We start from the raw sequence: 20,934 nt of genomic DNA, 5'->3' as shown, positions 1-20,934 counted from the left end.
TACTGAAGTCCGTTTGGCCAAATCTTCCTTAAAGTGCTGTGCCTGTACTTCAGTCCAGCGAGTCTTCTGCCGGGAACTTGCCTATGTATACACTAGCCCTAGTCCACATACGGGGCTGGGCATGAATGGCCACTTTTCCTCTGCCCTGTCCTGGGTACGGCAGGTACAAAGGCCCAGAGGCTGGAAGTTTGCCTTGCCTGGAGAAGAAAGGAGGTGGAAGGCCAGCTTGTGCCCTCTTTCCCTCCACCCATCTACCTAAAGGCAAGGCTCTGTGGGCCTGGACAGCCAGATCCCACAGCCCTCTTGGGAGCAGTCGTGGCTCCTGCCAGGTCCCCCAGGCCATGCACCCCTGTCCTACCACACCCTACCCCGCCCCACCCAGTTCAAGGCCTGGTACTTGTAGGGGTTCATGGAGCGAACTCAGCAAAGGCCAGACAGGCAAAGTGGTCTGCGTGGGGTCACAAAGGGTCAGGGAGGATGTGGTCCTGGGCTGCCTCAGGCCCCAGGGGCAGCAGGGCCTTCCAAGCTTCGGGTCCAGGATGCTAACAGGGGCGGGGCTTCTTGAATGAATTGGCGGGGATGGATGATGGTCGGTGAGGCTTCTCCTAGGCAGGCGGCGGGCGGGGCCCAGGGGGCTTCCTGGAGGAGGAGGCAGGCAGAGCGCCCAGACATTTGGTAGGATTAGAGTGCCTCGTTCAGTCCCCAAAGACGCGGGCTGCGCGGGAGGCGGAGCGGGCGGCGCCGAGAAACAGCGGCTGCGGGCAGGCGGCGGGACCGAGGGAAGCTGAGCCGGCCGCCACCGCCTAGCAGCCCTCCAGCCGTCAGTGCGTCCGTTCATCTGTGCGTTCTCCGCGGATCGCGGCGGGTCCGGCGGCCGAGACCATGCAGCCGCGCAGCGAGCGCCCGGCTGGCAGGACACAAAGCCCGGAGCACGGCAGTCCGGGGCCCGGGCCGGAGGCGCCGCCGCCGCCACCGCCGCCGCAGCCGCCGGCGTGAGTGGGCCGAGGGTCTGGGGACCGTAAGCCAGACCTGGGGCTGAGTGGGTCCGGAAAGGAGACAAGGAGGGGGCGCGCGCCGACCCTGGCAGGCTGCCCGGAGGAGGCGGCCTCTGCGCCCCGCAGACTCGGCCGGCCGGTGGAGGGTACAACTCCTCCTCCGTTTATCGCGCACACAGAGACCTGGGACAGGACGTCCAGAGGTGGCTGCTTCCCGGAGGCTCTGTCCTCTCCCGCCGCCCTTGAATTCCGGCTGCGCTCTTTAGACTCAGGCGGCTTGTCTGCAGGATGCGTGTTGGGGGGGGGGGGGGGGGGGAGAGGGGCGGGTGGAGCCGCTCCGGAGGGTCAAGTGAGGTCAGGCCTGATGGTGGGCATAGGGGTCTTCTTCAGAGCTGTCATACAGCATTAGCCAGTTTCGCTTCATGCACGTCCTGTGTGCCCAGCTCGTGCGGAGGACACTGGACTCATGGGAAACAGGAACGGTGGCGGGTCACAGACAGAAGAGAACCTGGTCCCAAGGAGGGCAGAGGAAGCCTGGTTCTTGGGAGAGTCACAGGCAGAGGGGGTCCTGGTTCTTATGGGTACACCTGGGCAGGGGGGAGTGTGGTGCCAGGAGGGTCCCAGCAGAGGAGGCCGTATAGGCCCAACAGTCGACATCAGGTGCGTGACTGAACCTCACGCTAGGAACAGGGACGGGGCAGTTTTGCTGGACTCCAGGGAGGCTCCCCGTATGTGAGGAAAAGTTGAGGAGGGTGGTCCTTGATGGAAGCCAGGTACGGGCTGCTGGACGGAGGGGTGACCTCCTGGGTGTCCTGGCCCTGCCCGAGGTTTCAGGGGTGGGTGGACAACTCCCTGCAGAGTGCACCCTGACCTGGCACTACCCACCTGCAGCCCAGAGGCAGAGCGTGCGCGTCCTCGGCAGGCCCGGCCCACGGCCCCCATGGAGGGTGCAATGCAGCTGCTGAGCCGTGAGGGCCACACTGTGTCCCACAACTCCAAACGGCACTATCACGACGCCTTCGTGGCCATGAGCCGCATGAGGCAGCGTGGCCTCCTGTGTGACATCGTCCTGCACGTGGCAGCCAAGGAGATCCGAGCACACAAGGTGGTGCTAGCCTCCTGCAGCCCCTACTTCCACGCCATGTTCACAAGCAAGTACCACCACATCCAGTCTGGGCACTTGGGGGGCTCCGCAGATCTCACAGGGCAGGGACCGGCCTGACCCGCTGTCCCCACAGATGAGATGAGTGAGAGCCGCCAGACGCACGTGACGCTGCACGACATTGACCCTCAGGCCTTGGACCAGCTGGTGCAGTTTGCATACACTGCCGAGATCGTCGTGGGCGAGGGCAACGTACAGGTGAGGGGGCCTCATCTCACAACCCACGGCACCTCTCCTGGGCCTCGTGCCTCAGCTCCCGGTGTCTTCTCGTGCCTCTCCCTGTCCCTCAGTGCCTCACGTCCCGTTTCTCCGTCCCTCTTCCCCTGGCTCTCTCTCATCTCACCCCACAGACTCTGCTCCCAGCTGCCAGCCTCCTGCAGCTGAATGGCGTCCGTGACGCCTGCTGCAAGTTCCTGCTGAGTCAGCTCGACCCCTCCAACTGCCTGGGCATCCGGGGCTTTGCTGACACACACTCCTGCGGTGACCTGCTCAAGGCAGCACACAGGTACGTGCTGCAGCACTTCGTGGATGTGGCCAAGACTGAGGAGTTCATGCTGTTGCCACTAAAGCAGGTAACGTGCCAGCTGGCATACAGCCTCGACCCTGACCCAGTCCCTAGACCCTGGACCCCAGACCCCGTCCTTAGACCCCTGGCTCCCTTCATCTTGGCCCTTAAGACCTGGCCCTTTGCCCCCCTCCCCCCGCCCCCAACCCTTATTCCCAACCTCTGACCCACGCTGCAGGCTCACGACCCATCCCCTGACCAAGCCCCACAACCTCATCCCCATTTTCTGACCCACCTAAGCGTTCAACCTTTGACTTCTGATCCCATCCTGCCCTGACCACATCCCTGCCTACAACCTCTAGTCCCTGGTTCCACGTCCCCAGGACTGCTCTGGGCCTAGGTCCCCAGGAACCAAATCTGTGGCTCCTGACCTTGCTTGGCCCCTTCTCATAGGAACTCTGGGCTCCCTATCAGACTCTCCCTCCCAGGCACCTTCAGGGCTCCATGGGCCCCCAAGACCCTCCCCAGATCTCAGGTCTGAGGGTCCCCACCTCCAGGTGCTGGAACTGGTCTCCAGCGACAGCCTGAACGTGCCTTCGGAGGAGGACGTCTACCGTGCCGTCCTGAGCTGGGTCAAGCATGACGTGGACTCTCGGAGACAGCATGTCCCAAGGGTGAGGCCAGCGCCTGGGGGGGGGGCCCAGTGTACCCGGGAGGGGCTGCACAGTGGCGGAGGGCCTGGGTGCACCTGGGCTCTGCCATGTCCAGAGAGCCTTCACAGGAGTGATGCAGGCACGTGTTTCAGGAAGGGTCCAGGGTGTCTGAGAGTGAGTCTCTTCACTGGGGCCTGCCCCCTGACCATGGCACCCCTGCACCCCCCAGCTGATGAAGTGTGTGCGCCTGCCCCTGCTGAGCCGGGACTTCCTGCTGGGCCATGTGGATGCCGAGAGCCTGGTGAGGCACCACCCTGACTGCAAGGACCTGCTCATTGAGGCCCTCAAGTTCCACCTGCTGCCTGAGCAGAGGGGCGTTCTGGGCACCAGCCGTACGCGGCCCCGGCGCTGTGAGGGCGCTGGCCCTGTGCTCTTTGCTGTGGGTATGTTCACCTATCGTGTCCCCTGGTTTCCGGGCCCCCCACATCACCTCCTTCTCCCCTCCCATCCCTGACCTATGCCTTCTATCTGTAAGCCAGCGCAAGCCTACCCCACGTTATATTGGTCACATCCTGCACCCACCCCACACCGGCTCCTCTTGTCAGCCTGCGGAGGACCCCGAGTGGTGTGACCCGCTCACCAATCCCCACCCCCACCCACCCTTCGAGCCCCCATACTCTTGACCTTGACCTATGCTAGAGACCCCCAGCCCATTGCCTCCCTGGGGCCCCTTGTCCTGCCCTGTCACCTCCCCATCCCTAGGTGGAGGGAGCCTGTTCGCCATCCATGGGGACTGTGAAGCATACGACACACGCACTGACCGCTGGCACGTGGTGGCCTCCATGTCCACGCGCCGGGCCCGGGTGGGCGTGGCAGCAGTTGGGAACCGGCTGTATGCCGTGGGTGGGTAAGTGCGGAGGCTGGTCTGGGGTCAGGGGCTCAGCATATACCCGCTGGGCCAATCCTGACCGGCAACGGACCCCTCCCCTAGTTACGATGGGACTTCAGACCTGGCCACCGTAGAGTCGTACGACCCCGTGACCAACACCTGGCAGCCTGAGGTGTCCATGGGCACAAGGCGCAGCTGCCTGGGTGTGGCCGCCCTGCATGGGCTCCTGTATGCAGCTGGTGGCTACGATGGGGCCTCCTGCCTCAACAGGTAGTGGCCGGGGTCGGGGCCGGGTGGCCTCTTGGGGTTGGTTTGGCTGTAGGTGTGGCCGCATCAGGATTGCAGAAGTCATGCCTGAGGGGAGCAAAGAGGGATCCCACCTGACTCGAGTCACCCGGTGCCCTGGGCTTCTCCATCCGCACCAGCCCAGCTGCCCTTTCTTTTCCTCTCAAGTTCTTCCCAGCAGCCCGGGGGCTGGGCCCATGTGGACACTTGCCCAGGGTCTTTCAGGCAGCCAGCCAGTGGCTCATGCCCACCCAGAAGGCCTGTTTCTTGCTGCAGTGGGATTCTGGGGTCAGTCTCTGTGACTGCCCAGCATGGGACTGTAGTCATTCCGTAGGGGAGGGCAGGTCCTGGAACCAGGGCAGCCTTTCTGCCACTGCTCAAGGTCAGTAGCAGACCTGGTGTCCACAGTGCTGAGCGCTATGACCCTCTGACGGGAACATGGACGTCCATCGCTGCCATGAGCACCCGGAGGCGATACGTGCGTGTGGCCATGCTTGGTGGGTGACAGAGCCTGCTTTGTGTAGTGCCCGCACCCCCACCCCTACCTGCCCCCACCCTGAGGACCCCACATGTAGCAAGCACGCCGTGGGTATGTTGACTCTCTGCAGATGGGAACCTGTACGCGGTGGGTGGTTACGACAGCTCATCGCACCTGGCAACTGTGGAGAAGTATGAGCCCCAGGTACGAACCCTCACATTGATTTCCCTTTCTAAGAGCTATTTGAGGTCATCACTCTGGTCACCCATGTCACCCAGAGGGTCAACCCTCTGCGTCCCATCCCTTTCGCACAGATACCCTGCCCCGGAGTAGGGGTCTGCGCTGTGGAGAAGGGAGGCTTGTGGTGGGTCTGCCCCCAGCCACTTTCCTCAACCACAGGTAAACGCGTGGACCCCCGTGGCTTCCATGTTGAGCCGACGAAGCTCAGCAGGGGTGGCCGTGCTGGAGGGGGCTCTCTACGTGGCCGGCGGCAATGATGGCACCAGCTGCCTCAACTCTGTGGAGAGATACAGCCCTAAGGCGGGTGCCTGGGAGAGTGTAGCACCCATGAACATCCGAAGGTGCGCTCGCCCCTCCTCCACAGCCCGGGGGGTCGTCACCACCACCTACCAGCGCCTGGCAGATAGGTCTTAGGGCCTCACCCCTGTGGGGTGTGCCAACCCCTCCCATCTGTAACCCCCCCACCCCAGCTCCAGGTCCCCGCCCCCAGAGGCTCCTCCCCTGGCCCTGCCCCCAGAAGTTCCGCCCCTGGTCCCGCCCCCAGAGGCTTCTCCCCGCCCCCCCGTCCCGCCCCCAGAAGCGCCTTCCTGGCCCCGCCCCCAGAAGCTCCACCCCTGGCCCCGCCCCCAGAAGCTCCTCCCTGGCCCCACCCCCAAGGCTCACCACCCCGACCCCACCCCCACGCCTCTAGGAGCACCCACGACCTAGTGGCCATGGACGGCTGGCTGTACGCGGTGGGGGGCAACGATGGCAGCTCCAGCCTCAACTCCATCGAGAAGTATAACCCGAGGACCAACAAGTGGGTGGCCGCGTCCTGCATGTTCACGCGGCGCAGCAGCGTGGGCGCGGCGGTGCTCGAGCTGCTCAACTTCCCGCCGCCCTCTTCACCCACGCTGTCCGTGTCGTCCACCAGCCTCTGAGCCGCCGCGCGGACTGCACAGAGACCCAGCCCCGCGGCCTCCCACATGCCTTAAGCCCCAAGGGGTGGCCCCAGCGCCTCGTGTGTCGGGGGCGGGGTGCTCGACCCCCACCGGGAAAGTCCTGCCCTGTGTGTCCCTGTCTCTCTGCGTCGAGGCTGTCCATTTCTGTGTTCGTTCCTCAGTGTTTGTGTGTGTACCGTTTATTTACTTAATGGTTGGTTTATTCATTGTTTATTGATCGATGAGCAGCGCAGCACCCACCAGTTTACAGTTTCCCCTTGAAGTGTCCTGTGTCTCTGGGACCAAGCTGCCTTCCCCTGAGTCCTGCGGCCCCACTGGGGGCACCAGGGAGAGATGGGTCAGGGGTGAACTCAGACTCTGCAGACCTAGATGGACTGAGGGGCAGATGCAGAGCAGCAGGCCAGGGTTAGTGGGGTGGGGGCTTTCTGCGCAGGTGCAGACCCTTCCAGCCTGGGCTTTGCACACCACCCCTACCATGCCCAGCCAGGCACACTCCCAAGGAAGTCATGAAGCAGCAGGCTTCCTTCTCGTGGGCATGGTGTCTTCTCTGGATCCTGCACTGAGCTGAGCACAAGCGTGCCACAGACCCCACACAGCAATATGAGCCAACTTGAACAATAAACATGTTTCTTGGGCTCTGGGGGCTTGAGGCTGAGTGTACATCTCCACCCTTTGGGGTCCTGCCTGGAATGACCGGCAGGGCGCGGGGACAGGCGTGCGGCTGGGTGAGGCTCTGCGCTGGCAGCTGGGGGCTTTGAGGCAGCATCGTCACATCCAGGTGGGACAGGGAGGTGATGTTGTGGACAAGCACCCGGCCAGGAGTGTGGTTTGCTGTCAGCACGGTCCGGAGAGGCCTTCATGGTCCCATCTCATCATCCCAGGCTCTGGAGAGGGGGGTGGGTGTACACAGCATTACCCCTGCCTCACCGTGATGGTCCTGGGGACACCCAGGAGGTTTGTGGCCTCCCTTCTGGGCATTGGCCAGGGACCGAGAGGTTGGGGGAGGGTCCTGGCTTCCCCTTCCCTAAAGTTGCACACTCCTGTTTCAGCAGCCGGGAGTAAGCACACACCCCCTTAGTCAGTGGTGACTCAATGGCATTTGGGTGGAAACAGGATGTGTGCTCTCAGTGGGGAGGGGTTGTATCAGGCAGGGGAGGGGGGGGGATCCTTGGGCTCACGGAGCTCCAGCCCCAGGCAACCCCAACCCGAGTGTTGGCAGGCCACATACTCATAAACCAGGCCTTTGAGGCGACTGCTGTACAGACTGGAGGCCAAGATGGGTGCTCTTGGCTGGACCCCAGGAGAAGACTCTTCCCACCCCCCACACCCCTACCCCCACCCCAACTCCAGCCTAGCCTGTGTGTGTGGAGGACCAGGTCAGAGAGCTGAAAGGCTTGGGCCCAGGGAAGGGTGGGTCCCTCCCAGAAAGGCTCCACCCTCGTCCGGCCCTTAGGTATAGGGCAAGACTTCCCAGAGCCCCGCCTGGGAGGCGGGACGTGAGGCTCAGTACCGAGGGACACAGACCAGTCGACCTGTTCCACTGGGGCACGCCACTACCGCCGCCCATGGGGAACAGCCACTGCGTCCCTCAGGCCCCTAGGAGGCTCCGGGCCTCCTTCTCCAGAAAGCCCTCGCTGAAGGGAAATAGGTGAGGGCGGGGGGGGTGGGGGGGGGTAGCTCAGCCTCGGCCACTAGGTCACAGGGTGTCCCTCAGTCTGCCTCTGGGGCCAGGCTGTGAGCCCCACTTCACTTGTCCCCAGAGAGGATGGCGCAAGGAAGCTGGCTGGCCTGTTTGGCACCGAGGCCGGTCCTGACGGGGACACCACTGCTGACAAGATCTTCTACTACGTCCCTGGGACGGTGAGCAGGCGGGTGGGCGTGTCCCAGCTCACAGGGGTGCGGTGGCGGTGGTCTCCGTGTGGCTGTGTGTGCCTGTCCTATCTTCGCTCAGCCCAGGGTCTTACCCCCTCAGCCTGGGGGGAGTCAGATCCCGAGTGAGGTGAGGAAGCAGACGCTGCCCCACCCTAGGGAGCTCATGCGGCCGAAAGTCTGAGTGGAGAGCGAAACTGAGAGACACTGAGTCAGTGGGGCGAGGGAGCACCGGGCAGGGGCGGGCCACAGGCGGGGCCTCCAGGAGTCTCTCTGCTACGCGGGAGGGGGCCCCAAGGTCAGGCTGTCCACTCGGAACCGTACCTGTGGTGTCTGCCCACCCCCAGGACTTGGGCGAGGGACAGCATGTCCAGGCATATTCGAGATGGACCAAGCGCATGTATCTATGTCGCCGCGTGGGCGCGGGTGTCACGGTGGTGGTGTGGCTGTGAACCCCCACCCTCTGTCATTACTCTGAGAGGAAGAGGCTTTAGGTGAACAGTGAGCCAGCCTCTCACCTACTCTGGACCTGTTTCTCCCAGGGGGGTATCTCGGCATCCACTACTGCCTCATTCCACAGCAGCCCACTGTGCCCCGCCCCCCCCCCAAGGCCACACAGCAGGGATGTGGCTCCCGTGTGCTAGGCCCGCCTCTGAACTGAGTTCCACCCCCTCTCACCCTGCCCACCTCCTTGAGGCTAAGGATTAGCTGAGTGGGGAGAGACCCCAAGCCCTCTTCCCCAGCTTGGATAGCATTGGGTAGGGGTGAGGCTCTGCTATGTGCAGAGACCCCGGCACGTAAGGGAAATGAGCCTCCAATTTCTTGGGAGACATAGAAGCAGTAACATTTGTGACTCTGGGCCAGGGCCCACGCCCTGCATCCCTCTGTCCTCGCACTGCCCCTTCGAGGCCTAGCAGCTGGTGTGGGCTTCCAGAGCTCACCTTTCCAACGTGTTCCTCTCAGGCTGGGAAGCCCACCCCTGTCCCCTCTCTTGCCCTCTGTGGTCCCGGGGCTCTCCGCAGGAAAAGTGCTGGCTTGAGAAACCATGCTGCCTCAGAGAAGTGGGCAGGGCACTCTGTCCAGGGTCTGGCTGGGCTGGGCTGGAGTCCCTCCATGTGGTCGCATCTCAGACCTCGACCCTCTCTGTCCCAGCCTGGGACACATCATGTGACCCTGGTGGAGTCACGTGAGGTGTGGTGGCCCTGGTGGTCCTCTTTTGCCAGGACATAGCAGGAAAGGGGACCAGGCAGGTTGAACCTACAAATGAACCAACCTTGCCACAGCTATGAGCTAACTCCTCCCTGGGCCCTAAGGCTGGGCCCGGGCCACAGGGACAGCTGTGTGGCCCTTCCTGCTCCGTGGCCTAATTTTCATGGGTCCCATCCCTGAGCTGTTCCCCACACTGGGTGTGGGTACAGGAGGCCCCACCCAGAGTCAGGGAGGCCAGGAAGCCGTGAGCCTGTTCACATTCCTGGGCTTGCCCAAGGGGTGGCTTAGCTTGGCCGGGACTCAGCAGCCTTTGAGACGGCCCCTGCTAGCACCCAAATGAAGCATGGCCCCAACTCGCCCCTGAGCCCCTAGACCTCAGCCCTTCCAGCCAGGGTGTCAGGTCAACACCCATCCCTATCCGACTCCCAATCTGATGATTAACCCCCCCGACTACAGAGGATCCCCTGTGTGCCAGAATCAGCTAAGTGTGTGTGGGCACTGACAGCCCCTCCCCTCAACAGACAGGCACTGAACCTCCAGCACATCCCTGGCCTGGCCTAGGCCCTGGGGATACAGCAGTGGGCAAAATAGACAAAGACCCCATTCTCTTGATATTCCCATCCCTGTGACAGAGCCAGATAACAAGGAAAAGATATGATAAGTCAGATGTGGTGGCGTTAAGGAGAAAAGTAAAGGAGGAAAGGTGTGCAGAGGGATCGGGGAAGGTTACAAAGTTACCCAGAAGGGATCTCCTAGAGAAGGTGATATCTGAGCCAAGTCCTGATGGGTGAGAAGAGAGTTGGCCTGAGTAGTCCAGGCAGAGGGACAGCAAGTACAAAGGCCCTGAGGCAGCCTGTGCCTGATATGAGAGAACAGGACTAGAGGAGGGGGCAGATCACAGAGGACCCTTTGAGCCATTTCCAGGACCTTGGGCTTCTCTGTGGGTGAGGTTAAGGGGCCCGCCGTGGTGTGCCAAAGCTGTCGGCACAGACTCTCAAGGGCTGATCTGATGCATCTTTTTCCAGCTCCCCAGTCACTGACATGCTGGTAGTTTGAAATGGGCCATGGTGGGAGTATTTACATCGAAATCGCCTCCCCCACTTTGTAGAACCGGGTATTAAATATTTACAGCCAACACTACAAGCATGGGAGTGTTTCGAGCACCGTCTCCGTCAGATGCCCCCAAACCCCTCTGACCGACAAGTCTTTGGAGGCTGAGTAACTGACACAAGGGTACGCAGCTGAGGAAATGCCTAAAATGAGGGTTGGATCTCCGCTGAGTTCAGACTTCGCTGGCTCTGCCACTGGGCCATGTGATTTTATGACTGGCAGGCAGTGTTCGCTCGTGTGTGTATCTTCCCACTATTTCCACGTTAAGAAGCTGTGAGTGTGTATACGGTTCTGTACCTATGAGCGATGGTGTGTGTGCGTGTGTGTGTTCCTAACCTTTGTATTGTGTGACTGTAGGGGTGTGTATGGGCGGGGCAGCTGGTCCCAGGTCAGGCCCCCTCCCCTGAGCTCTGCTCCCCGCAGGACATCCCAGATTTGGAGAGCCAGCGAGAAAATCTAGAGCAGCCGTTCCTGAGTGTGTTCAAGAAGGGGCGGCGGAGGGTGCCTGTGCGGAATCTGGGCAAGGTTATACACTATGCCAAGGTCCAGCTGCGATTCCAGCACAGCCAGGTGGGGCCAGGCCGGGCCGAGCGGGGAGGGGGCAGGGGTGCTCGGGTACCAGCCTGGGGGCTGACCCCCAGCCCGTCACACCGGCAGCCCTGCTCTCCCCCAGGACATCAGCGACTGCTTCCTGGAGCTGTTCCCCTCTTACCTGTACTTCCAGGCCCATGGTTCCAAAGGACTCACCTTCCAGGTGCGGGGAAACAGGCAAAGGGCAGAGGCTAGGGGTAGAGGAAGAGAGCAGCCTCCTGGGAGGTGGGTATCCACGTCCCGCTAGGGGTCCCCCAGCCCTCCTCTCCCCCACGTGCTCTGGCAGGGGCTGTTACCACTGATGGAGCTGAGTGTCTGCCCGCTCGAGGGATCCAGAGAGCATGCCTTCCAGATCACAGGTGTGTGGGGGGCGTGAGTGGGCCTGGCCCCCAGGAGGGACCTCTAGCTGGGGCTGCTCAGGGACCTCAGTCTGGCTGAGCTTCAGAACAATGGAGGGACCCTGAGTGCACTGGGGGATCCTGGCTTTTCCTCCAGTGTGCCCATGAGCGTTCGCTGGGCAGGGGTGCAAGGTAGCGGGTAGGGGACCTCCAGGGCTGTGAACGTGGCCCTGTGAGTGGCCGATGGTCCCAGATGGTGTCACAGGCTCCTCCTGTCCCAGGCCTTGGGGTGCCCACGGATCCCTTGGGCAGGGCCTTTCCTGTGGGCTGCTGGCCCAGCCCACTCCACTCCTCCACCCCCAGGCCCGCTGCCTGCTCCCCTTCTCGTGCTCTGCTCCAGCCAGGCTGAGCTGGGCCGCTGGCTGTACCACCTGGAAAAGCAGATGGCCCTCGTGGGAGGGCTGCAGCACTGCCACTCATCGCCCCCGCAGGTGAGTGCCAGGAACCCCCACCCCCCTTTCCTTCTCCCCTGCGCCCACACCCTCTGCCTGCCCCTGACCCCCCTCCACTAGGGCCTCCCTGAGGACGAGCTGCCCTGGACTCTGCAGCGCAGACTGACCCGGCTGCGGACAGCATCGGGGCGTCAGATGGTGGGTAGTGCCATCTGTGCCTCGAGGGTCAAGCTGCAGCATCTGCCCTCACAGGTGCGTGCGAGGCGGGGGGGCCCAGTGCGAGGCGGGGGGGCCCAGGGGTGACAGGAGATGGGGCCACAGGGATGAAGACATGGGGGCACAGGACGGATGGGAGGGGGAATGGAGGAGGGGACAAAAGATGGGGGAGGGGTGAGGAACGGGGTCCAGGCCCTCGCACACACTGGTCGAGCCCCCCCTCTGCCTTTGACTCCCTTGCAGGAACAGTGGGACCGGCTCTTGGTCCTGTACCCGACATCCCTGGCCATTTTCTCTGAGGAAGCAGATGGGCTTTGCTTTAAGGTGGGTCCCTCCCCACCGTGGACCTGCCCCAGGGAGACACCCTGTGTGTGGGGGTGGGAGAGGGCAGTGGCTCCGGAGGAACCTGTATTTCGGGGCCTGTTGGGACAGAGTGTGCTGGCCCCACCCACCTGGCCCGCTGCCCTGGTCAGTCTGTTCTCAGCTGTGATGTGGCTAAGGAGGGACCCCTGCGTAGGACCCCTTATTATGCCAGAGCATCCTCCACCACCAGCAGGACCGTCACCGAGGCAGGGTGCATGGGGACGGAACCCCTCCCGGGAGGCACTCTTGTGTTGGCCCCCAGTATCTCTGAGAGGGGCCTATACCTCCGAGCGGACATTTTCCAGTGTGTGTGTGTGTGTGTGTGTGTGTGTGTGTGTGAGGGTCCTCTCGAGCTGGAGTGTGTCTGTCACGTGTATCACAGTAACCTTTTACCCTCAGTCACTGAGGAACGTACAGGGGTCTCCTGCATGATCCCTCCCACCCTACCCCCGGTCTTAATAGGTGACCCAGGGGACCAGTCCCCAGAAGCATCCATCTGTGCCTGCCATTGGCTGATGGAGGCCCTACCCAGAGTCCAGGGGTAAAGGTATCCCTCAGGAGAGACGGGGAGCACTGACCTCCCTCGGGGATGTCAGCCGCAGCCTGCCTTGCCCTCTGCCTGTGCTCTGAGGGCCCAGCCCGGCTCTGGAGGGTGAGACAGAACTATGGGCCCAGGCAGAGGCACGGGGGTTGCACCCACCCCAGACTGGGGCTCCGTCTTTCGTCACCGCCCCCACAGGGGGAGCTCCCACTCAGCGCCATCCACATCAACCTGGAGGAGAAGGAGACGCAGATCCGCTCTTTCCTCGTCGAAGGTGGGTGGAGGCCTGGGCTGGGAGGGCGGGCACGGGCCTCCCGGGTGCCCCAGCTCTTCAGTGGGGCCTTGCAGGGGGCTTCTGTTGCCAGGCCCCCTCACAGTGTCTGTGTGCTAGGCCGTCTCATCAACACCATTCGCGTGCTGTGTGCCAGCTACGAGGACTACAGCCGCTGGCTGCTCTGCCTGCAGACGGTCTCCCGTGGGGACGGAGCTCCCCCACCGCCCGGCCCTGAGAGCTTCCCAGGGCTGCGGGTGTCCACACAGGTGAGGGGCCAGCGAGGACAGATGCTGCACCCACCTCTCAGGTTCTGGGCAGAAGGGGGGGTGGGGAGGGAGAGGGGTCCTGCTATGTGTCTCACCTCCCCTCTGCCTGCCCCCTGGTGTCCAGGTCCTGGGTGGTGGCCGAGGCTCACTCTCCTCAGATGGACGAACCAGCTGGGGCTCAGGGTGCCCAGCACCCCCGTCCACGCACACCAGCCACTCTCTCCCTGAATCCTCAGTGCCGTCCACCACAGGCTGCCCCGCCCAGCCTGTGCCCGTGAGCATCTGGGAGTGGGGAGGGATAGGCAGAAGAAGGGGGCAGGGAGTCACGAGGACAGTTTGTGTTGGGGAACCTGGACCCCCATGGCACCCCGTTTCAAGCAGGACCCTAGTTCCCCGGGGGGAGGAGACTCAGACTGAAGGGAACTTTGTGCAGCCTCATGGGGTTGAGTGGGTCGGGGCCCTAGGCAACCTTCTGGAAGGTCTTTGGTCCCCCCAGGACCAGGCCCACCCTGGCGGCACCGGCACCAGCAGGCAGAGGGCAGAGCCGAGACGGAGCAGCAGCAGTCGGTCACCCAGGAACAAGGCCCGGGCCGAGGGGCCCGGCCTGGCCACCTCGTTGCTTTTGGACCTGACCAAGGTGAGCCCAGCACGCTGACCCAGTTCTCCATCCCACCCTTCACCTCCCTGGCCTCCATTTCTCAGGCCCGGGTGGCCCTGGAGCCACCTAGAGGCCTTCTTGCTCAGAGAAGGGAGGACTCGGGCCACCTCCTCGTCAGGAAACCTGTCCCTCTTGCCTCTTGCCTGCAGCTGAGCAAGCACAGCCCGGAGGGCAACCCCGAGGCCCGAGACCGGCCTCCAGAGGCCCCACGGTCCCCGCTCTACGCTGATCCCTACACACCACCTGCTACCTCCTACCACAAGATCGCAGCTGTCCAGGGCCTGGATGAGGTCAGTTCCCTGTGGGGGACGGAAAGGGCCGGATGTGTCCACAGGCTGAGGTCCACTCAGCCACGATGAGAGGCCAAGGCATTTCGGGGACAGGGATCCCTCAGCTCCACCGAGGCTCTGGTCCAGAGCCTCAGGTCACCACCCCTTTCTTGCAGTTCCTCAGCGCGATGCAGAGCTCACTTGGACCTGAGTCCTCGAGCGCATTCCCCTCGGTCCCTGTGTCTGTGCCTGTCTCTGACCCCAGCTCTGGGCTCTCCGGTCCCCACTTGCTCTCCAAGGAGGGAGCCCTGCAGCCGCGAGCCTCTCAGCGGCACCGAGGCTCTGTCCAGGGCCAGGGTCCACCACCCCCAGACTCCCCTCAGCATGTGAGTAGCAGCACCCACCCCTGCTAGGCAAAGGGTTCTGCGGGGAGGTGGAAACAGTGTGTGGCCTCGGGGACCCTGGGGGAGCAGGACAGACGGAAACAGGGAAGATATGGCAGGTCAAGGACACCGGAAGCAGCAGCAGGCTGGGGGGAGGCTGTAGGAAGGGTAGATGCGGGAGGAAAAGGTAGGGGTGGGATCTGGCAGATTCGTGGGCTGGTCTCCAAGCGTCCTCCCCCGGGGCTCAGATCTCAGACTTGTGGTTGGGGTCCCCAGGTCTCCCCTGTGAGAGAAGTCTCACCCGACCCCCTGCTGCCTCCCTCAGGTGAGTGAAGGCCCTTGCCTCTTTCTGAGGGGAGCTCTGGGTGTTGCTTCCTGAAGGCACATGCATCTCTGTCCCCCCCCCCCCCCCCAGGTGGCCATCCCCTCAGGAGCTATGACAACATCTGGGACAAAGCTTCATCTCCTTCCCACAAGCGCTGGCCCCGCGGAGCACCTGAGGCTGGTGGGGGGCTCATCCAGTGGATCTGATGGCCCCTGGGCCGGCTGGTTCTTGGGACTACCCGCCAGCATTAACCCGGGAGTGGGGGTCTGCAGCAGAGCTGGGTCTTTCTTTGTAGGGCCACGGGCTGACCAGCATCCAATACCTGAACGCCATTGAAGGCTGAGTCAGTGTCTGACCCCAGCAGGGTGCAGGGGTCTCCAGAACTCTGAGTTTCCCTGGGCTCTGGAGGGGCCAGGCAGAGGGCCTCATACCGAAGATGGCCTGGTGACACTGCTCAGGTCAGACACAGATCAGAGCAGGATGCATGGAGGGACCAAACTTGAACCATTCCTCCAGGGAAGACACGGGGAGGCCACTTGGTGCAGGCTTTACCTGGGGGTGGGAGAACAGCGTAGGTGTGAAGGCCAGAGGGCTGAGAAAGAGTAGTGGGGGTCAGAGCACGTGAGGTCAGAGAGCACAAGGGTAGGAGGTCAGCGAAGTCTGAGACGTCACAAGCAGAGGCAGGAGGGTGTTCCGGGCAAATGTGAGTGCACCGCGGCCGGCTGGGAGAAACTGACAAGAGACTAAACAAGAAAGATGAAGATTGTATTTGTGCTGCGTGTCCCCGCGTTTTCCACTCAGCAGCCAGAAGTCCCCTGTCCTGGGGACCCTGTGCGCACGCCGACCCGGCACCCAGCTTGGTAGCCTCCGTTGCTTTGCCGCCACCAGCCTCCCACCCGCGTTCCTGCCCCATCTCTGGCTCCTCAAAGCCCCGGGACGACCCCAAATGTTCAGTCCCTTTACCTGACACCACCATATTCTGCCCCTGTACCTCGTCCAGGGTTCCCCACAGGAGGGGCTCCAGCCTCTGCCCTACAGACCCTCACCCTGCTAGGACCGCCCTCCCATAGGCCCCTGTGGGTTCCTGCTCACGGTCTCAGGAGCCCAGAAGGCCTTGGCCACACGCCCCTGGGGTTCAGGGGTCAAAGAGGCCTCAGAGGTTTTCACTACCCCAGTCCGCTTGTAAACAGGGCAGATAGTCTCTGGGACTATCTGGAGGGGGCTCCACCTGAAGGCCACCCAGTCTCCTCGCCCTTGCCCCCTGCCCGGATTTCCAGCTGCAGCCTTGCTGCTGCACTGACACCTTCTAGTTTCCAACACTTTGTCCTGCTTCTCACCCCAGCTCACCAAATGAAACATAGGACACCCCGTTAAATTTGATTTCAGATAAGCCACGCGTAATTTAGTACAATCTCCAATACTGCATGTCTGAAATGCAAGTTTCACCAGACACCCTATGTTTTTATTTGCTAATCTGGCCACCTTACTAACCAGCTCCTTGCTCAGCCCTGCCCACCCAGCCTTCCAGAATCTCCCTCTTTCCAGGTGTGGAGCACAGCCTTGGCCTCAGCCACTGGCTAGACCTTTGGGTGGAATCCAAGGGAGCCAGGACCGAGGACACTGGCTCCTTCCTAGATGCCATAGGACACAGGGATCAAAGGGCAAGACCTGAGGCGGCACCTCGTCCTGAGCCCCTGGGGCCACTTCTTTGTCCTGTGTCTTCCTGGACCAAGCCTGGATCCTACCAGCTGGGGCTGGGGCTGCGGCTGCGGCCGGGCCTGCGGCTGCGGCGCCCCTGCCCCACGTGCCGGCGGAAGTAGTGGATGGCGGAGATGGTACCGATGTTGGCCAACAAGACTGCAAGAGAAGCACGAGAGAGCCTCCTGAGTGCCGGCTGCCTTCCAGTCTGGCCACTGTCTTCTGTCCACACGGCCTGGCCCTCAAAGGGCAGGAGGAGGCCAGCGGAACTAGGGGTGGGTCGGGGAGAAATCTGTGCCTCTCCACGCACCCCTCATCCCTGGTGGCCCGGCAGCTGAGACTGGACACCAGCTGTCATCCTGGGCACCAGCCCACTCCTCCCCCAGGGCCCCCGAACCTGTTTTCCAGGCGTCTGGGGTGTGCAGATCTGACGTTCTCACAGCCCAGGTGGCAAAGGCTACGAACACCAGGCACATGTCGTTCTGGCTGAAGGTAAACGAGGTGAGAGGCTCCCGGGGCTCTCCTAGGGAAAAGAAGCATGCTCTGTGCTCCGGCTCCACCCAGGCTCGTCTGTCCCAGACCCGCTATCTGAGTCACTTCTTCCGTGTAGTACCCCGTCCCAAGACACAGGGTAGTGTGTGGCACAGCTGAGTCAAGCTGACCTCAGCAGGATTTGCCGCTGGGGTACCATTTCCTGGTTTGTAAAATATCTTGCAGGGAAATGTGAGAGAAAGTCTATTGAGTGCCCGACCCAGCAGGCAGCAAGGCCTGAGCGTGAGCTGTCCCGGTGTCTACTGTGCTAGAGGCCGGGGGCAGGGCACTGCTGTCATCTGGGCCCGGATACAGAATGACGGTCAGTGCAGAGACAAGTTCCCGAGTGGCCGTGGTGTCTGGCCTCATCCACCCCACCTGGACTGTGTCCTGGGATGGCCAGCAGCTGGTCCATCCTTCCCGGATCATCCCTAAGGCCCCCCTAAGGGCTCATGACCCGGGGTCCTAGCCTGCCCCTCCCCAGCAGCCCTCCTGGCTGAGCTCTCTGGACAGTGCGTTCTCGGGACCTGGACAGCCCCGGGGCCCACGCGACACTCACCTGCTTGGCTGAACTCTCTGGACAGTACGTTCCCAGGACCTGGACAGCCCCGGGGCCCACGCGACACTCACCTGCTTGCCTGACTGCCAGGCTGAGCTGCTCTGCTGTGACTGGGCTAGGCTCTGGTGAGGTTCCAGACCCCACTCCCCAGGGGACCGACCCGGGAGGCTCTGTGGCCTGCAGCTGGAGAAGGGCAGCCAGCTCTAGCACGCCCCCCGACACGTCCTCCCCAAGGAAGTGTTCATAGGCCTCGGGGATGGAGATGGGCATGGGGTCTCCAGGCGGACAGGCTGGCACAGGCTCAGCTTGTGGGGGGTGGGCCATGGAGTGGCCCCCCCAGTGCCCTGACCTCTGGGCTCGGCGGTCCTGGAAGAAGAACTCGCACGTGTCCGGCCACTGTACTCCGGCCAGCGCCTGGTCAGCTTCTGCCGCCTCCACGGCATCTTTATCCTCCTCCTCAATAGTGTCACAAAAAAAGAACTCGTAGGCCTCTGGGAGGGTCACTGCAAAGCTGCTCCTGGGCCTAGACCCCACAGAGGCAGAGGGGGGAGGGGAAGGCAAGTGTTTGAGGATCCGAGGCTGGGGGGACCGGGGCCCGACTGCCACGGCATCCCAGCCTCCAGGCCTGTCTCGGCCCCCGGCTGCTGTCCTGGGAGGCGCGGGCCGGGCTGTGGCTGGTGAGGGTGGGCCTGAGGTTTCTCCCAAACCTGGCTCCTTGGGGCTGGGCACGGCCATGGAAAATCGCACTCTCTTCTTCTTGGGTGCTTGAACAGAGCCTGGTGGGGGGGGCTCCCCCGAGTGATGTCCAGGGGCACCTGCTGAAGGCTCCCCTCTGGGTTTCTGTTGGTGTCCTCCTGGAGACACAACAGAGCTCAAACACAGCCTGGCCATTGGGGCAGCCTCCACCTCCACGAAGTCAGGCCCAGCCCGGGGAAGGGGAGCAGGTGTAGACACACCTGCATCGGATCGGGTCTTGGAAACAAGGTGAGGCAGAGCAAGTGTAGATGAGTCCACCTCTGGCTTAACCACTGGGCCCACCACAGGTAGGTCCATGTCCAGTCTAGACTTGGGGGCAGGTGTAGACAGAGCCATGTCAGGTTGAAGCTTGGAGGCGAGTGTAGACGGAGCCACATCTGACTTAGCTTCAGAGATATCTGGATGAGTCTCCTGGGCAGGTGTGGACGCGGTGTGTGGCTCGGCTCTGGGGGTCATTCTGAGTGGGTCTGTACCTTGCTCGGTCGTAGGGACTGGTGTAGACAGACCCAAATCTGTCCCTTGCTTGGTCATCTGCGCAGGCGCTCCTGCAGACTCTGGACTCAGTCCATTCTGCCTGGTTCCTGGTGTCTGCTCTGCTGTTCCAGCCGAGAGACCCTTCCCCCTGGACCCAGCCAGACCAAGGTCCTCCTTGGGCCTGGCCTCAGCAGGCAGCAGGGAGCCCAGGTGGGTGGGAGCAGAGCCCGGAGTATTCGAGCACCGGCCCCCCTTGGCTCCGGCCGCGTGCCTCTTCTTTCGGCCAGGGCTGCGTGGCGCGGCTCCAGGAGTGCCGGGGGGCCTCTGGGGAGCAGTGGTGCAGCCGGGAGACTCGGGGCTCTGAGGAGACTCACCAGGGGGACTAGGATCAGGGTCCTGGGGGGCCGGCCCCTGCAGAAGTCTCTGCATCTCGTCTCTGGAAGACGCTGGCCCTGGGAGCGACGAGCTGTGACCTAGAGGGGCGGCGTCAGATGCGAGGGACGGCAAAGCTTCTGACTGTGCGGACGTGCCGGGCATCTGCGGATCAGCCCCCAGGGCCAAGACAGGCTCACGCCAAGACCTGCTGACCAGTGGCCGGGCGGCGGCCTTGTCCTCCTTCTTGAAACCAGGCCAGCCCCTCCCCCCAGCAGCCGGCTGCCCCTCGAGGAGGGGTGGAGGCCCAGGGGGACTGTGGCCACTGCTGTCCCCTTGGTCAATGTCACTGGACAAGAGCTCATCCGCAGAGGCCAGGCTGGCCTGCGGGAGGCCACACTCTTCAGTCGTGGCTGCAAACTCGGCCCAGTCCTGGTCACTCAGCTGGATGCTGTACTGGAAGTTTTCCATTTCGGGTCGGCAGAGGCGCCTGAGCAGCACAGCCTGAGGCTAGGTGGGATCTTCACGGACCCAGGCCCCGGACACAGGCCAGCATACGCTGCCACCACCCTGCCCAGTCCCCGGGGTGCCCCCCACCTCCTCGGCTCGGGGGCCGGCACTCCATCTATGTCCTGCAAGAGAGCAGAAAAGGGAACCCGGAGGGAAGCTGAGCCGCTGTCAAACCCGACCTTTCCTCCGAGTTAGAGAACGCGCGGCTCCCGCTTTGCCTGCTTCCAAACTGACCCCTGATAATAACCGTGTAATGACATATGTTACATTCTGCAAATCAAATAGTGAGGCACACTAAGAAAATAGGGTTCCTTGTGTTTGAATTTTTGTCCCCAGAAGTGGTTTACGTCACATCTTTGAGCATTTTCTGTGCAGCTAGGTCAGCCTCACTTTCTCCAACTTTCCTGCAGAACGATAGGTACCAAAGTAAACTTCATACAGCAAAACCCATTTCAAGGGTCACTCACTGGGAGTCAGTTCACGTGGGGGATGGTCAACTCTGGCCTGTCCCCACGGGCCCACGGTGGCAGCTGGCCATGGAGGAGGGGTGGCAGCGTCCAGCAAGCGACCAGCCTTTGGGGATGACCTTCCACCATCCTTGGCTGGGACAGGTTTCCGGGCTTCCCCTGAGTTCAAGGTCACTCTAGTGCTGGCCAGAGCCCACTCAGAGGTCACCAGGGAGCACCTGACTCTGCCCCTTGCCTAGGCAGGAGGTCACAGAGCAGAAATGAGCCTCCTAACTCCCAGTGGGTTACCAGAGCCATCCTCAAGGTCTGCGCCCCTGACCCAGGCCTGCCCAGCTAGCAGAGCCCCCTTGTCTGCCTCATCTCTGTGAACAAAGGCGACCCCAACTGCCTGAGAGCCCCTAGTGTCTCAGCCTCCTACGGGAGGTGACCTTCGACCTTTGGCCAGCCACCACCGCACCCTGGGGGTGGGAGGTCACTCTGGTCAGGCCGGTGCTGAGATGAAGATTCCTTGAGACCAGAGCATTGTGGCTTCCTGACCCACTGAAATGTCCCCTC

General features: G+C 62.6%; 3 protein-coding genes across 8 annotated transcripts; 2 read left to right on the top strand and 1 right to left on the bottom strand.

Annotated features, from left to right (window-relative positions):
• Positions 1-771: 771 nt before the first annotated feature.
• KLHL17 (kelch like family member 17) lies at positions 772-8,167 on the top strand. 2 transcript variants are annotated; one of them, XR_007154407.1, is made up of 13 exons: positions 772-992; positions 1,887-2,146; positions 2,234-2,355; positions 2,508-2,729; positions 3,220-3,336; positions 3,545-3,758; positions 4,078-4,222; positions 4,307-4,474; positions 4,898-4,986; positions 5,098-5,171; positions 5,367-5,548; positions 5,899-6,773; positions 8,157-8,167. XR_007154407.1 is itself a non-coding variant. In XM_047868793.1 (12 exons), exons 1-12 carry the CDS (start codon positions 883-885, stop codon positions 6,125-6,127), a joined length of 1,932 nt encoding a protein of 643 aa, XP_047724749.1. In that variant the 5' UTR covers positions 772-882; the 3' UTR covers positions 6,128-7,234. The 2 variants fall into 2 exon arrangements, 1 of the variants encoding a protein (XP_047724749.1); XM_047868793.1 differs by lacking the exon at positions 8,157-8,167 and having other exon boundaries at positions 5,899-7,234.
• Positions 7,569-20,215, top strand: PLEKHN1 (pleckstrin homology domain containing N1). Of its 5 annotated transcripts, XR_007154406.1 has the most exons (17): positions 7,569-7,796; positions 7,909-8,008; positions 10,760-10,906; positions 11,010-11,090; positions 11,214-11,286; positions 11,629-11,756; positions 11,838-11,969; positions 12,177-12,257; positions 13,036-13,111; positions 13,229-13,377; positions 13,502-13,651; positions 13,874-14,014; positions 14,185-14,325; positions 14,481-14,690; positions 14,964-15,012; positions 15,103-17,211; positions 17,428-20,215. XR_007154406.1 is itself a non-coding variant. In XM_047868789.1 (16 exons), exons 1-16 carry the CDS (start codon positions 7,714-7,716, stop codon positions 15,216-15,218), a joined length of 1,857 nt encoding a protein of 618 aa, XP_047724745.1. In that variant the 5' UTR covers positions 7,569-7,713; the 3' UTR covers positions 15,219-20,215. The 5 variants fall into 5 exon arrangements, 4 of the variants coding, with proteins under 4 accessions (XP_047724745.1, XP_047724746.1, XP_047724748.1 ...); XM_047868789.1 differs by having other exon boundaries at positions 15,103-20,215; XM_047868790.1 differs by lacking the exon at positions 11,838-11,969 and having other exon boundaries at positions 7,637-7,796; positions 15,103-20,215.
• Positions 15,765-19,873, bottom strand: PERM1 (PPARGC1 and ESRR induced regulator, muscle 1). The gene is made up of 3 exons (XM_047868788.1): positions 17,872-19,873; positions 17,108-17,233; positions 15,765-16,869 (listed from the first exon to the last, which is right to left on the bottom strand). Exons 1-3 carry the CDS (start codon positions 19,871-19,873, stop codon positions 16,754-16,756), a joined length of 2,244 nt encoding a protein of 747 aa, XP_047724744.1. The 3' UTR covers positions 15,765-16,753.
• Positions 20,216-20,934: the final 719 nt, after the last annotated feature.

Source organism: Prionailurus viverrinus, chromosome C1 (assembly GCF_022837055.1).
Source record: "Prionailurus viverrinus isolate Anna chromosome C1, UM_Priviv_1.0, whole genome shotgun sequence".
Taxonomy (NCBI): domain Eukaryota; kingdom Metazoa; phylum Chordata; class Mammalia; order Carnivora; family Felidae; genus Prionailurus; species Prionailurus viverrinus.
Note: the sequence above shows the minus strand (reverse complement) of the source record. Positions and strands in the feature narration are given on the sequence as shown.